This window comes from Lynx rufus, unplaced genomic scaffold (assembly GCF_022079265.1).
Source record: "Lynx rufus isolate CCGP_SWC_20201006 ecotype Redwood Valley unplaced genomic scaffold, mLynRuf1.p SCAF_1, whole genome shotgun sequence".
NCBI lineage: Eukaryota > Metazoa > Chordata > Mammalia > Carnivora > Felidae > Lynx > Lynx rufus.
Genome location: NW_025814823.1, coordinates 119018604 through 119031438, shown reverse-complemented (window position 1 = coordinate 119031438; position 12835 = coordinate 119018604). Strand labels below are relative to the sequence as shown.

Genomic DNA, 12835 nt, shown 5'->3' with positions numbered 1-12835 from the left:
AACTGTACCCTGGTTATAGATTCAGTCTGCTGACAAGGGCAGTCACATCAACTCCTTAAAGAGAAATTCATTCCATAGCAAATTAGTGTTGGAAATTACTCTAAAATCCTCTTGGGAAAAAAATCATGTACTTTAGTTATTTATAAAGCTGTTTGAAGGTGGTGTCGCATGAATGGATTACCTAAAGCTCTGAGTATGTTAATTTTTAAAGAAGTGTAATTATCCATCCACAGTATGAGAAAGATTATTATTATTTGCCTCAAGTTCTGTTTGCATATCCTTAAGAGTTAGATGAGTCATTTTCTTTTGTTTGGATTACTTTTTAATCCATGAGCAAACTAAAACTCCTCCTGTTACCCCACATGGAGCACAGGGAGGCAGGCTTTGACCAGGTAGGAGCCCCCAACTGTTGAGTAGCGCTAAGGAAAGCCCACCCCTGCACACTCTACTGCCTCTAACAAAGTAGACCTTATTCACCACGGACCCAAGAGAATGAAGCTTTTTCTTGTCTGCACTTTACTTCAGCACTTTATTTTAAATGTTTTTGTTTATTTCTGAGAGGAGGAGGAGAGAGAGAGAGACAGAATGGGAGCAGGGGAGGGGTAGAGAGAGGGGGAGACACAGAAGCTGAAGCAGACTCCAGGTTCCGAGCTGTCAGCACAGAGCCAGACGTGGGGCTCAAACCCATGAACTGCAAGATCATGACCTGAGCCGAAGTCAGATGCTTAAATGACTGAGCCACCCAGGTGCCCCTGTCTCAGCACTTTAAGTCCTGAGTTATCTCCATGATATAAATGCAGTGATAGAGGTAATCCAATATATAATAATACTGGCAAATTAATTTCTGCAAGTGAAATTCAGAAAGAGACTGTGGAACCTTAGAAGAAAAAAAAATATTTTAATTAAAATGGAGGAGAATGAAAAATTCTTTAAAACAGGACTATAAATGTAAATGCCTATACGGACCAAGTATGTGTCCTTCTGGCAAATAGAAGACATTTGGGGCAAGGAAGGTTAGAGAGTGCAAGCTTACTTTGAAAGCTTTCAATACCCTTTAAAAGGTAAAAAAGAAAAGTAAAAAAAAAAAAGGAAAAAAGCTAAACCTAACTCCCCAATAAAATACCACTGCAGGCCATATGCCCTCAGGGCTTCCCCCTGCTTTAGAATTAAATTCTTATGCTTGTTTTTAGGTAAAAATTTCATAGAATATGAGCTGTCCCATTTCAAAATGTTTACTTAGCGTTTAAGTATTTCAGTTAACAATTACATAATTAGTAGGGGAAGGTTTAACTGTGAACTATGTTAAGTAAATCCTATATTTGGACTTTCATTTTCTCCAACGTCCCTTCCAGCTCTAAAATTCTGTAATCCTTTGACAACCTAACTCGGAGCAGTTCTACTTTTCCTCTCTACACAGGATGGAGATGTTTTCATTACAGAGATGTAGTTTCTAAAGTCTGTATCATACTTAGCAGTCCATTTTTGGCACCTGCTGGAAATACTAGGTTACCCCCCCCCCCCAAATTGGCATAGGATAAAATACCTGAACATTTCAACAATTTTTAAGAAGTTTTATCCATACAACCCAGATCAAGGATAGATACCTTGAGTTTTTTTAAGTCTGTATTCTGGGAGTCACTTCTCTACATACAGAAGAAAACTTTGGGTAGCTTCATGTCTTTTCATGTATACTAGTTCAGTGATGTCCCCCCTTCCACCAAGTCCCTTTTACTTATATCCCCTGTACGCAAAAGTACATGTAATCTTTGTTGGTGGGTCATAATGATGATAGGCATCCATTACCTTTAATGTCCCATAGACCAAGCATTATGTTTTATGTACATCATACCATTGAATTAAGGGCTCTGTGAGCTCTTAAATGCTGTTCTGATCCTATTTGATCAAGGAAACTGAGGCTGAGAGTTCAAGTGGTAGAGCTGGGATTCCAGGGGCGGTGACAGCTGGTATAAGACATTGGGCATTGGGGAGCAGAGCAGCTCTGGAACAAAGCTCAACTGTAGGCCATCGGTCAGCCCGGTGGCCTACTCCTCACAAAGAACTGAACCTGATATAGTTAACCATCTACTCAAAATGCACGCCTCATAGCACTGAGATTTATCCTCTTATGAAGAAGGGAATATGGTTTGTTTCCATCCAAGTAGTAGGCAGTCCTGTGCAGAAGGGATCTTTTCCCAGAAATCAGAACAAGATACATTCAACCTAGTGAGCTGATGATTTTTCTCTTTTCTCTGAATGCGATTTCTGTTTGAGAAGAGAAATGCCCTGTTGTGGTCCTGTGCATAGCCACAGTGGTGTTGTGCAGGAGGTTCTTTTCAGTTTCTGCCGGGCCAGCAGATCCTGCGATATTTTCTTTGACACTCAATAGCCAGATTAAGAGAAAACTACAAGAATGCGCTTTTTGGGGTAGGTAAGGGTATCAGTCTTTCCATTTTAGTTTTTTTTGCCAGGTGAAAACTGCACTTTGTACCTCTTACCACGCATTATTAAATACTAGGTGCCAGAAGATTGTATGGACAGTGACAGTCTAATATTTGGAGTCGGTGGTGGATTTAAACACTTACATTCTACAGTGCATGTGACGTAATGAACAAATATCTGTGAGATCTATATACGGTAGTTAGTTTGCCAGGTGTGTGATTTCCCTAACTAGTTGTTGGCAGTCTTAACATTCAAGATGAAGTTTGTTCCCTGTCACTTAGACTTGAAGGGGGAGCACGCTCCATTTGCATATGGTGGCATAATGTTGAGGGAAAGTCATTTTCCGTGTGGGGTTCTTTGAGTATTTTGAAAGCAGTTTCCTCTTTGTTTAACCTTCCTTAGCATTAAGTCAGAAGTCATAATGAAATAGTGACTTCAGACATCCTCTCTGTCAAACTGTACTTTAAACAGTTTCTCCTGTAATGCAGAACAGGGTTGCCTTGGAGGAGGGTAGTGACTGGAAAGGGCCTAGAAGACTACTGGTGGGGTACTGTTCTTCTTGACCAGAGAGCCGATTACATGGCGGTGTTCAGTTTGTGAAAACATAGGAGATGCTGCACTTAACAATCTGTGCATGTTTCTCTATGGATACTGCAGTATTTTTCATGAACTATGTTTATTTGTTGAGCGGAATAAGAAAGAGACATTTTTAAGGTGACCTCACAACTCTGTAATGGGAGTGGAAGCAAGTACATCTTTCTTCATCACTGCCTGTGGTCCCTGCCCGTGGTCAGCCCAAAACAAAAGGGCAATGAGTCTCACCATAAAAAGATCCCTTATAACCTGGGAAATTTTAACAGTGCCTTTGTTTTCTGTCTAGGACAGCACAATTATCTTTGTGCTGGAAGAAATGATTGTATCATTGATAAGATTCGAAGAAAAAACTGTCCAGCATGCCGCTATCGAAAATGTCTTCAGGCTGGAATGAACCTGGAAGGTAATGTAAACGCCTGAAAGGAAATGTCTCTGCATCATATAAAAATGCGTCATTTTCCTTTTTAAGATATAAGTGAGCAAAAGTAATAATTTAGTCGTTGCAATATATATGTGCTTGGCTAACATCATTTTATATTACTGCTTTATTAAGTAGGATTTTTGTGAATATTTCATATTCCACTTGAGTTTTTTCACCAGCTCGTACTACACACAGGGAATTCATTATAGCCAGACTGTCCACTGAGCAAGTAAATTAGGTAAAAAAATGAAACTTAAACACGTGAAGCAACATTACTTACAGCTTTCTCTCCTCCCTTTCTTCGGCCTCAAAACTGTTCCCGAGAGTTGAAAATGTTTCTCTGTCAGATGTACTTACATGTGCGTTTTGTATCATTTACCTTTTACTTGGCTCTATAGCTAGACAGATGCAGGTAGATGATAAATCTGCCTGGGCTGAGGGAAACTCCTCAAGGAGGTGTTGGATGGGTTTTGTTTGTTTTGTTTTTCAAGTAAAGAAGAAACCCGAAGCTAGTTGTAAGTTTGAGTTTCATAGCCCTGTTTATATAAAGTTGTATGATTAACATTGGTCTCAGCATTTGAAAACTTCCCTTTGAAAAATGTTTGGAATTCTCCTTTAGTTGACAGGGCAAACTCCATGAAGGTAGTGGTGGTGCCAGAATCACACATGTGCTTCGTATTTGCTGTGACAGTAGCACTTTCCTGCTCGAACCTGCCAAGGAGGCAGGCGGTGCACATCAGTCAAATAAAGTGGTGCCTGTTTTAAGGAGTCACTGTCGACTTAGATTGCAGAGTCCATCACAAAATGGTGTGGCACGCTACAGAAGGAACTGGAGCAGGAGCAAGAGGAGGGTCACCTCCTTCTGTCCTGGAAAGCTGAGAACGGTTCCTTGGAAGAAGCAAGACTCAATCTAGAAAAGCTGAGTTAGAAGCAGTTATGTAAAAACCAAAGTGGGACACAATCAGATTCACATTTTAGAAAGACTGATCTCAGAGAGAGAGGGACCAATTGAATGACTGTAGAAGTAATCCAAATAACACACTGCGATGTTGGAGGGAGAACAGCAAGTGTGTGGCTCTTTTGGTAAAAGAGGGACTGACCATTGGCATGATCTGCACAAGCCATGTGTGCACCTGTTTTTAAATATGAAGTAGATTCATGGGTATGGCTATGAAGAGTCTAAATTCCTCAACTCACATACACAGCATCATCTTCACTTTTTCATAGCACTTCAGTAGCAAAAAAGATGAAATTCGTAAATGTAACTTAATACCAGAAGTGGTGTATTTTGGTACTGTTGTTCCTATACCAAGTAATTCTCAAGATTTGCTATAAAGCAGCCTTCTTCAGTGCTTAAAGTTCCTGGCATTTGAGTACAGATAAGTTTTTTAAGGGTAATCCTTAATGTTTTCTTAACTTCATTTTAAAGTATATCGTAATCATTCCAAATTATAGTTGTCTTTTTTTTTTTTTAAGTTTATCCATTTTGAAAGCTAGTGTGACCAGGGAAAGGGGTAGACAGAGAGGGACAGGGAATCCCAAGCAGGCTCCACAGAGCCTATGCAGAGCCCCACATGGGGCTCGATCCCACTAATCCTGAGATCATGACCTGAGCCAAAACCAAGAGTCAGATGCTCAACTGAGCCACCCAGGCGCCCCTAGTTTTATTTTTGGTATGAAGAGTCAGGTGGAACTTAACAGGCAAGGAGGTTTGTGACATTATCAGATTTCATACCTTTTTTTTTTTTTGAGAGAGAGAGAGAGCGCATGTGAGAAAATCGTAAGCAGGCTCTACACTTAGCGTGGGGCTCAATTCATGATGTGAGCGAAAATCAAGAGTTTGGATGCTTCACCAGCTGAGCCACCCACATGTTCCCAAACTTAAAACTTAAGCTAAGTTTTCAACTGTCACAGACTTCTGAACACTTCTGTAGAGATCAGAAATTGACTGATAATCTATATATAACAAGGAGTCAAACTTTATTATATAGAGTAGAAATCTTAGCGAAGTGCTTGACAATAGTGGTTGCTTAACTAATTCAATTAACAACTTCTTGCTAAAGTCCTATGAAAACATATTAGCACGCATTCTTGCTCTAGTCAGTATTTTGAGCTTTATTCAAAAGCCTTAGTTCTCTCATTTAGGGCAATAGCTAAACAGTAAGAAATTATCAACTGAGCACAGAAGATTTTTAAAAATCCACCAGTTTGTCACTGTCCTTTCTCCTGTTCTCCGGAGTGTAGGTTCTGAGCCATGGTTAATTGAGGTCTTCAGCTTATTGTTTCAGTGTGATTTGGGAAAGGATGTTCTCTGTCATTATCTTCTCAATGGAGTACTTGCCAGGATTTTGAAATGTGGGTTTCCTAAACCTTTGGTTGTTTCACGTGTTTCCTTATGTATTGTAGCACTTGCTTTTTTAAACTGTACTGCTCCTCTGTGTACTTTTACTGTCTACATTGAGAATACTCTAAAGCCATATTCTGCCACCAGTTGAGGTAATGATAGTCCTTCGGTAGCACTTGGTGTGTGCCACCACCTGTTCTAAGCATTGTACGTGTCTTAACTGATTTAATTCTCAACCACCCTCAGAGCAAGGTACCAATATTACCCTCATCTTGTAGAAGAGGAAAACTAAGGCCCAGGGAGTAACTGTGAGATCCCAGCTACTGCATGGCAGAGCCAGGGTTTAAACTCAGCCATGATTGTTTCAGATTTATGCTGTTTACTACTACACCATAGTGTGTTTCAACAGAGCGTGGTAAAATAAGAATGGACCTGTCCCAATCCCTTCTCTGTTTTGAGATGTGACACAAAAATTTCTAATTTCTCACTAGCATATTCAACACAATGCACAATAATGAGACCATTCTATCATTTTAAGGGCAAAGAATCTACTAATTATTTCAAAAGGTGATTAGTATTTACTTTTCTCTGAGCAAAAATGTTTTGTATCCCTGATAAGTGAGGCAGGTACATTTCTTCTTTCATATGAATTATATTCATTGCCCTTCCTTGGATCTCTGAGACCTTCCTGTTGAACAATACTGTGTTCCCTTCAGCAGCAGGTGCACCAAAAAAGAAATTCTTATTTGTTACTAAAACACGTAATTTCATACAACACGTAAGTTTAAGAGTACGTATATGTTTACTAAATAATCTATGGAATCCATGTTGTAATTTGATTGCACTATTCCAGACTAAGTCAAAGATGGAAAGATATCTTTACTTTGTATATACTTTGTATATGATATCAAAGTAGATGCTTTAGGTTTATCAGGTCATCAATATAAATCTCTTACAAAAGGGAAATCCCCCCCTGCTAATTTATGTAAAGAAATATAAAGTTCTTTTCTTCATCTCCCAGCTGTTTTTAGACCTAAGCAGTATCCATCATATAAATGTAAAAACCGGACTTTTCTGCTATTGAAATTAATAGTGCTTCTAGCATATGATCTGCAGTGTCATCTTAATACTATCTTGAGAAGAAGGGGAATTTATGCTAGGTTTTAGTATGCCTGTCTTCATTATATATACCATCATGTAGATGAACCCTTAGCCACAGTTTCTAGTCTGCTGTTAGGAACTTAGGATTTTTCTTTCAACTGCTGGTAAAAGTATTGCCTTATCAAACTGATGAGAATTTCCACTTAGGAGTGAGAGTGAGAAATTCATATAAGAATCTATGTAGGTGATTTGTTTAGATTGTTTTCACATAACATTGAAAGACACTTAATTATGATGTTTATTTATTTTTGAGAGAGACAGAGACAGAATGCCAGTGGGTTAGGTGCAGAGAGAGGGAGACACAGAATCCAAAGCAAGCTCCAGGCTCTGAGCTGTCAGCACAGAGCCCGGTGCAGGCTCAAACTCACAAGCTGGGAGATCATGACCTGAACCAAAGTCGGACGCTCAACCAACTGAACCACCCAGGCGCCCCAATATTTAATTTTTTTTAATGTTTATTTATTTTTGAGAGAGAGAGGGAGACACAGAGTGTGAGTGGGGGAGGGGCAGAGAGAGAGGGAGACACAGAATCCGTTTCAGGCTCCGAGCTGTCAGCACAGAGCCAGACGTGGGGCTCAAACTCACAAACTGCAAGATCATGACCTGAGCCGAAGTCAGATGCTCAACCGACTGAGCCACCCAGGCACCCCAAAAGACACTTAATTTTGTATCCGGTATGACGTGGCTTCATATACAAATGGGTTCCTCTTGACTCTGCTTTTTCCCCTTCTGTTTCACTTTATAATTGCTGAATAGTTTCAGAAATTAAAATACTTATTGAATAAACTCTGTCACCCAGACCTTCCCAGTAAAACTGACTCTGTGTATGTATTTTTTAAACACCCACAGCTCGAAAAACAAAGAAAAAGATAAAAGGAATTCAGCAGGCCACCCCAGGAGTGTCCCAAGAAACTTCTGAAAACCCTGCTAATAAAACGGTAGTTCCTGCAACATTACCACAGCTCACCCCTACCCTGGTGTCCCTGCTGGAGGTCATCGAACCCGAGGTGTTATACGCAGGGTATGATAGCTCAATGCCAGATTCGACTTGGCGGATCATGACCACACTCAACATGTTAGGCGGGAGGCAAGTGATTGCAGCAGTGAAATGGGCCAAGGCGATACCAGGTAAGATGCAGGGGAGGACACAGCTAAGGTATAAAGCTTTGCATGGTCTTAAACAGACGCAGCGCTCTGGCTGTTTGTCAGCCAGCTCCCACTGTGCGTCCTGCTTTCTCTTCCTCAGTTCTGGGGCCTAACAAGGGGAGAGGCTGGAAAAGCTGGGAGTGGAGAGTTTATAATAAAACTTGTATGCTCCTCCCAGCTTCTTCACACTGTTGCTCAGAGCAGTTTCAAGCAGGATGGTGTAATATCAGAACTAGGGGCACAGGACTTACTCAGAAATTCCTTTTACACCCAGGTCTAGTGGGGGGGGGAAATGCGTACTTGTAAGAACTCAGTTGCTTTTCCTTCAGTGTGTCACTTTAAAAAATCAGGTTATTTGTAAAATCTGTAAAAATCCGGTATCGTGACCCTTTCTCAAGGTAAAGTAGAATGATTTTTAACTCTTAACTATGTAACATGATATATGTTGAATGTAAATCTTCATTAGTCTCATTTTTAGGATCATATGAGATAAAAGTCCCCCTATGGGAACTTGATGTAGATGGGACATAAGAGGTCAACATTAGTGTCAGCCCAGACTTTACAGCTAGAGGAGAATCAATAAGCTTATGTTCACACAGAAAAGAGACAGGACAAGAATGAAGTCACCTGACCTCCGTCATCTCTACTCTGTCAAGAGGGAAAGAGGTGTTACTGTCAGGGGGAGTTTTTAAAATTAAATTCATTGACTGTGTAACGTACCAAGTCAGAACTCTGGGCTTTCTGTTTTACTATTTAGTTCATATTGTTTAAATAGGGAAAAAGTGACAGTAAGTTATATTGTACCGGATGCTGTTAAAAAGCACCAAAGGCTTTGGTCTTGACATGTTGGATGACAAAGGAGAACTGTGCCCCCTTGGTGTTACTTCATTTCCTCTGTCTCTTAGGGGTTCTGGTCTGTGGCAGTTCCCAAAGAGATGATCTTCAGCACCGAGTGTTTCCTCATAACCTTTACTTCTCTTAATTCAGGATTCAGGAACTTACACCTGGATGACCAAATGACCCTACTGCAATATTCATGGATGTTCCTCATGGCATTTGCCCTGGGGTGGAGATCATATAGACAATCAAGTGCAAACATGCTGTGTTTTGCTCCTGATCTGGTTATTAATGAGTAAGTTATTTGGGAGTCTGTCTGTTTTGTGTTTTTTTTTTTTTTTTTTTATCCCGCTGATGTTTTCCTGATGGATTGCTATCATGATCATTGAGAACTGAATCCATTCTATCAGGTTTCTTGGAACAGGGCACACTTGAAAGAGAGTGGTTTATCAGTACATTTTGGCAGACCAGATGTACATGGGGCAGGACACATGTAAGGGTACTTTTGAATACAGTGAGCATCTCTGGGGTCAGTTGATCTCACATTCAATAGGGACGACTATAGATGAGGACATCTTGGCCGAGGAGGTGGGAGGTACAGACCCAGAGGCAAGGCCTACTCCATGTTTATGACTTGTAGGATTTGATAAATCAGCCAACTATGCTTTTCTAGGCCTATGCTTCTATCTGTGAACTATTTCGGGTGTCTGTTCTGTTGACCTCATTGCAGTTTTTCCTGACTAGTTTTCTGCCTCTGATGTGCCCTCCATCATGTTCTGATTTTTTTCTTCCTACGGTACAGTTTGATCACATCACATACTTCCGCAACACCCAGATGTCCTCCCTGCCCACGCCATGCATGTTCAGCATGGTTACTGGCTTTCCAGAACCTGGCTTCTTTTCTCTGTTTTCTTTCATTGACACGGCATCCCCACTCAGATGACCTGTTCCTCAAGCATACCCTTAACTCATGATGTTCTTAGCACCTTATAAGACCTCTGTGCTATATATCCCTAGTTCTTATCACTGTCCACCTTGTAGTACAATTTTTGTGCCTACAGCTTCTCTCTTTTATGAGAATGAAAACAGGGAGTTCTCCCACACATACCTATGGTCAGAGCAGAGTAAGAAATGAAGATTTCTTTAATTGTGAGCTCTGGGTGCTTTTGACCAGGGGTCAGACGAATCAATGTAAACCTTAAACCCTGTTATTAGAATAATCCCATTGCACCCTATATGAGTCAACCCATCGTGAGCAATTTGTGTTAAGAACTGGATGCCATATTAAAATTAGGAGTGACAACTTTAAATATGTCCAGGAGGGCAAGGAGAATGGAAATTGACATTGGTCAGTGAACAGGGAGGGTATGGAGGAGGGCAGCCTACAGACATACTGTTTTGTCTTATGGGTGTGCCAGGCACAGAAATAATGGGTAGGAGCTCAAGAAAAACATCTATTTGAGCAGTACTCAGTGGGAGAGCCTGCCTTACAATGTGGTGAGCTCACATTATTTTAAGTGTTTTAGAGGAGACTGGATAACACTAGCTCCAGGTAGTTTTGAAGATATTCTTGGGCGTTGTGACAGAAATCTCTAAAGCAGAGATTTCACGTTTCTGCCGTCAGGCTAGCTAGGTGCATAGAAAACCAGTCTAGAAATCCTGGCTGAAATGAATCCTGAGTTAAAGTTGGTGTTCTTTCTCTATTGGTGATACTTATTTTCCAGCACAGTATTCTCTCAGTGATAGGAGTCCTTACCAAGTGCCAGACTCTCTTTTAGGAGCTTGAGCTGTAATAGCACAATAGATGTGGCACCCGCTCACATTCCAATGGGGAAAATGAAATAGATAACCAAAATTACTTTAGAGAACCATGGTCTAAAAGTGTGCCTGGGCAAAGGGAGCAGTGACAGGCACCTGCTACTTTAGATTTAGGGACCGTAGAAGACCGGTCCAGGGAGTGGGCATCACACAGTACAGAAGCACAGGGTGTGTGAAAGGTGGGGCCCTGCAGACAGAAGAAGTGAGGGCAAAGGCTGGAAATACCATATGAGGCTTGTAGGCCATGAAACAGAGTTTAGATGTTATTCTAGGAGAAGCCGCGGCCAGTGGAGGCTTTCAAACAGGATAACATGGTGGAGGATGGATGAGAGGGAACACCACTGACTCCTCCTTCCTAATAAGCCTGGGACAGAGTAGCTGAGAACAAGACAGACAAGCTTTCCCGACCTGTATTGCTTATATCCTCCATACAGGTAACTACCAAATAAAATAATTTCAGATTGGGATAGTTTATACTGGAGGGGTCTATTTCAGATAAAGTGGCTAATGGCTTCTGGGAGGAAGTGTAATTAGAGGTGAGTTAAACCTAAAGGGGAAGGACAAGGCTTCACACTGAGAAGCAACAGGACAGGAGGCATGGGGAATGTACATGCAGTGACCCGCCTCTTCGTATTCCCAGAAGGGGCCAGATGTCCCCTCCCCGGGCCCTATCAGACCTGGACAGACCCACACTCCTAGGAATCTGTGTCAGAGAAGGACGTCACCTTCAATTGCCAGCAAGAGGGCTGTTCAAACTCCTGTATCCCAGTGGAACAGGGTTTTGGTTGTTTGATCAGATATTTAATTAGCAAATGAATACATGAAATCTTGTGAGTTAATGCAGACACCAAAACTCCCTGAGTACTGGTTGCACATTTCGGAATCCAACCACAGTTAACTTAAAAACATCATGTTGGCAACATTTGCTATTTACGGTCCCTTCCCAAAAAAAGTAATTTGAACTCATAGTATTGGGCTTAAAACTGTGAACTGAGACTTCTATGAAACACCAACTTATCCTTCTATTTTAGGAAATTCATTCAGGGTTTTTATGTGGGGGGTACTCAAAGTTAGAGGTAAGCAGTCACAGCATAACCTGAAGAGTGCTGCACGCATTTGTTACACGAGGTGGGAATTGCAGACTTTTTCTCAGGGTTCTGCCATGCTGGAGGACAGACAGCAGACGGGAAGAGTGGTTTTGTAGAGGGCGTTCTTACTATTCCCCATTCTGGGGTCTGTGCTGCTCTGTTCCCTCTGCCCGCTGGTTTCCATCCTGGTGCATCGTCTGACAGGCACAATTTGAAGGTACACTTCACCCCAAATCTGCCCGTGTAGCTATCACGTAGCCTCACCATTGTTTTTAGGGCTTACTGTTGTAAAAAATAGTTTCTAACAGCCTACTGAATTATTTTATGCTTAATTCCTGTTGGGAGATTGGGAAGGTACCTCTTTGGGAAGAGAAGATTTTAAATTTGAAGAGTCCTGTGAGCTCCTGTGTCATCACTGTCACAGCATACCGTTCCTGTCAGAATTATTTTATCCTATAAAGAAACAAACTGTATCTTCAGTAGAAAAAAATAGTGACCTTTTTTTAATCTAAATCCAAGATCGCTCTCTGTCAGAAACAAACAAACAAAAATCTTGAGGTACTGGAAAAACCATGAACCAAGCACAGTTTCAGGCTCTTAGTGTCATTAAAGTAGTTAAGAAACTTCAGGGACGCCTGGGTGGCTCAGTCAGTCAGGTGTCTGACTCTTGATTTCGGCTCAGGTCATGATCTCAGGGTTGTGGGTTGGAGCTATACTGCAGAGCTTGCTTGAGATTGTCTCTCTCAAAATAAGTTTTTTTAAAAAAACAAAAAAAGTTAAGAAACTTCAGAAATCCCAGAGTTGAGTTCTAGTGTACTTCTGACCCTCTGCAAAACTATAAACAGAATCACACATAACTGTTTTCAGGATGTGATGCTGTGAAAAAAAAAAAAAAAATTTTGATTTTGAATGGGTAAGACCTAAAACTGTCTTGTGTAACTGGCCTGAATGCAAATGCTGCCATAAAACTTTGGATTAAAAGAAACA

General features: G+C 41.0%; 1 protein-coding gene across 7 annotated transcripts in view; it reads left to right on the top strand.

Annotated features, from left to right (window-relative positions):
- The window catches only part of NR3C1 (nuclear receptor subfamily 3 group C member 1), a 117757-nt gene that overhangs the window by 90389 nt on the left and 14533 nt on the right, over nt 1-12835 (top strand). For all 7 annotated transcript variants that reach the window (XM_047086390.1, XM_047086373.1, XM_047086380.1 and 4 more), the window contains exons 4-6: nt 3320-3436; nt 7809-8087; nt 9093-9237. In XM_047086390.1, coding sequence (XP_046942346.1) covers nt 3320-3436; nt 7809-8087; nt 9093-9237 — 541 coding nt within the window. The remainder of the gene's footprint in view (nt 1-3319; nt 3437-7808; nt 8088-9092; nt 9238-12835) is intronic.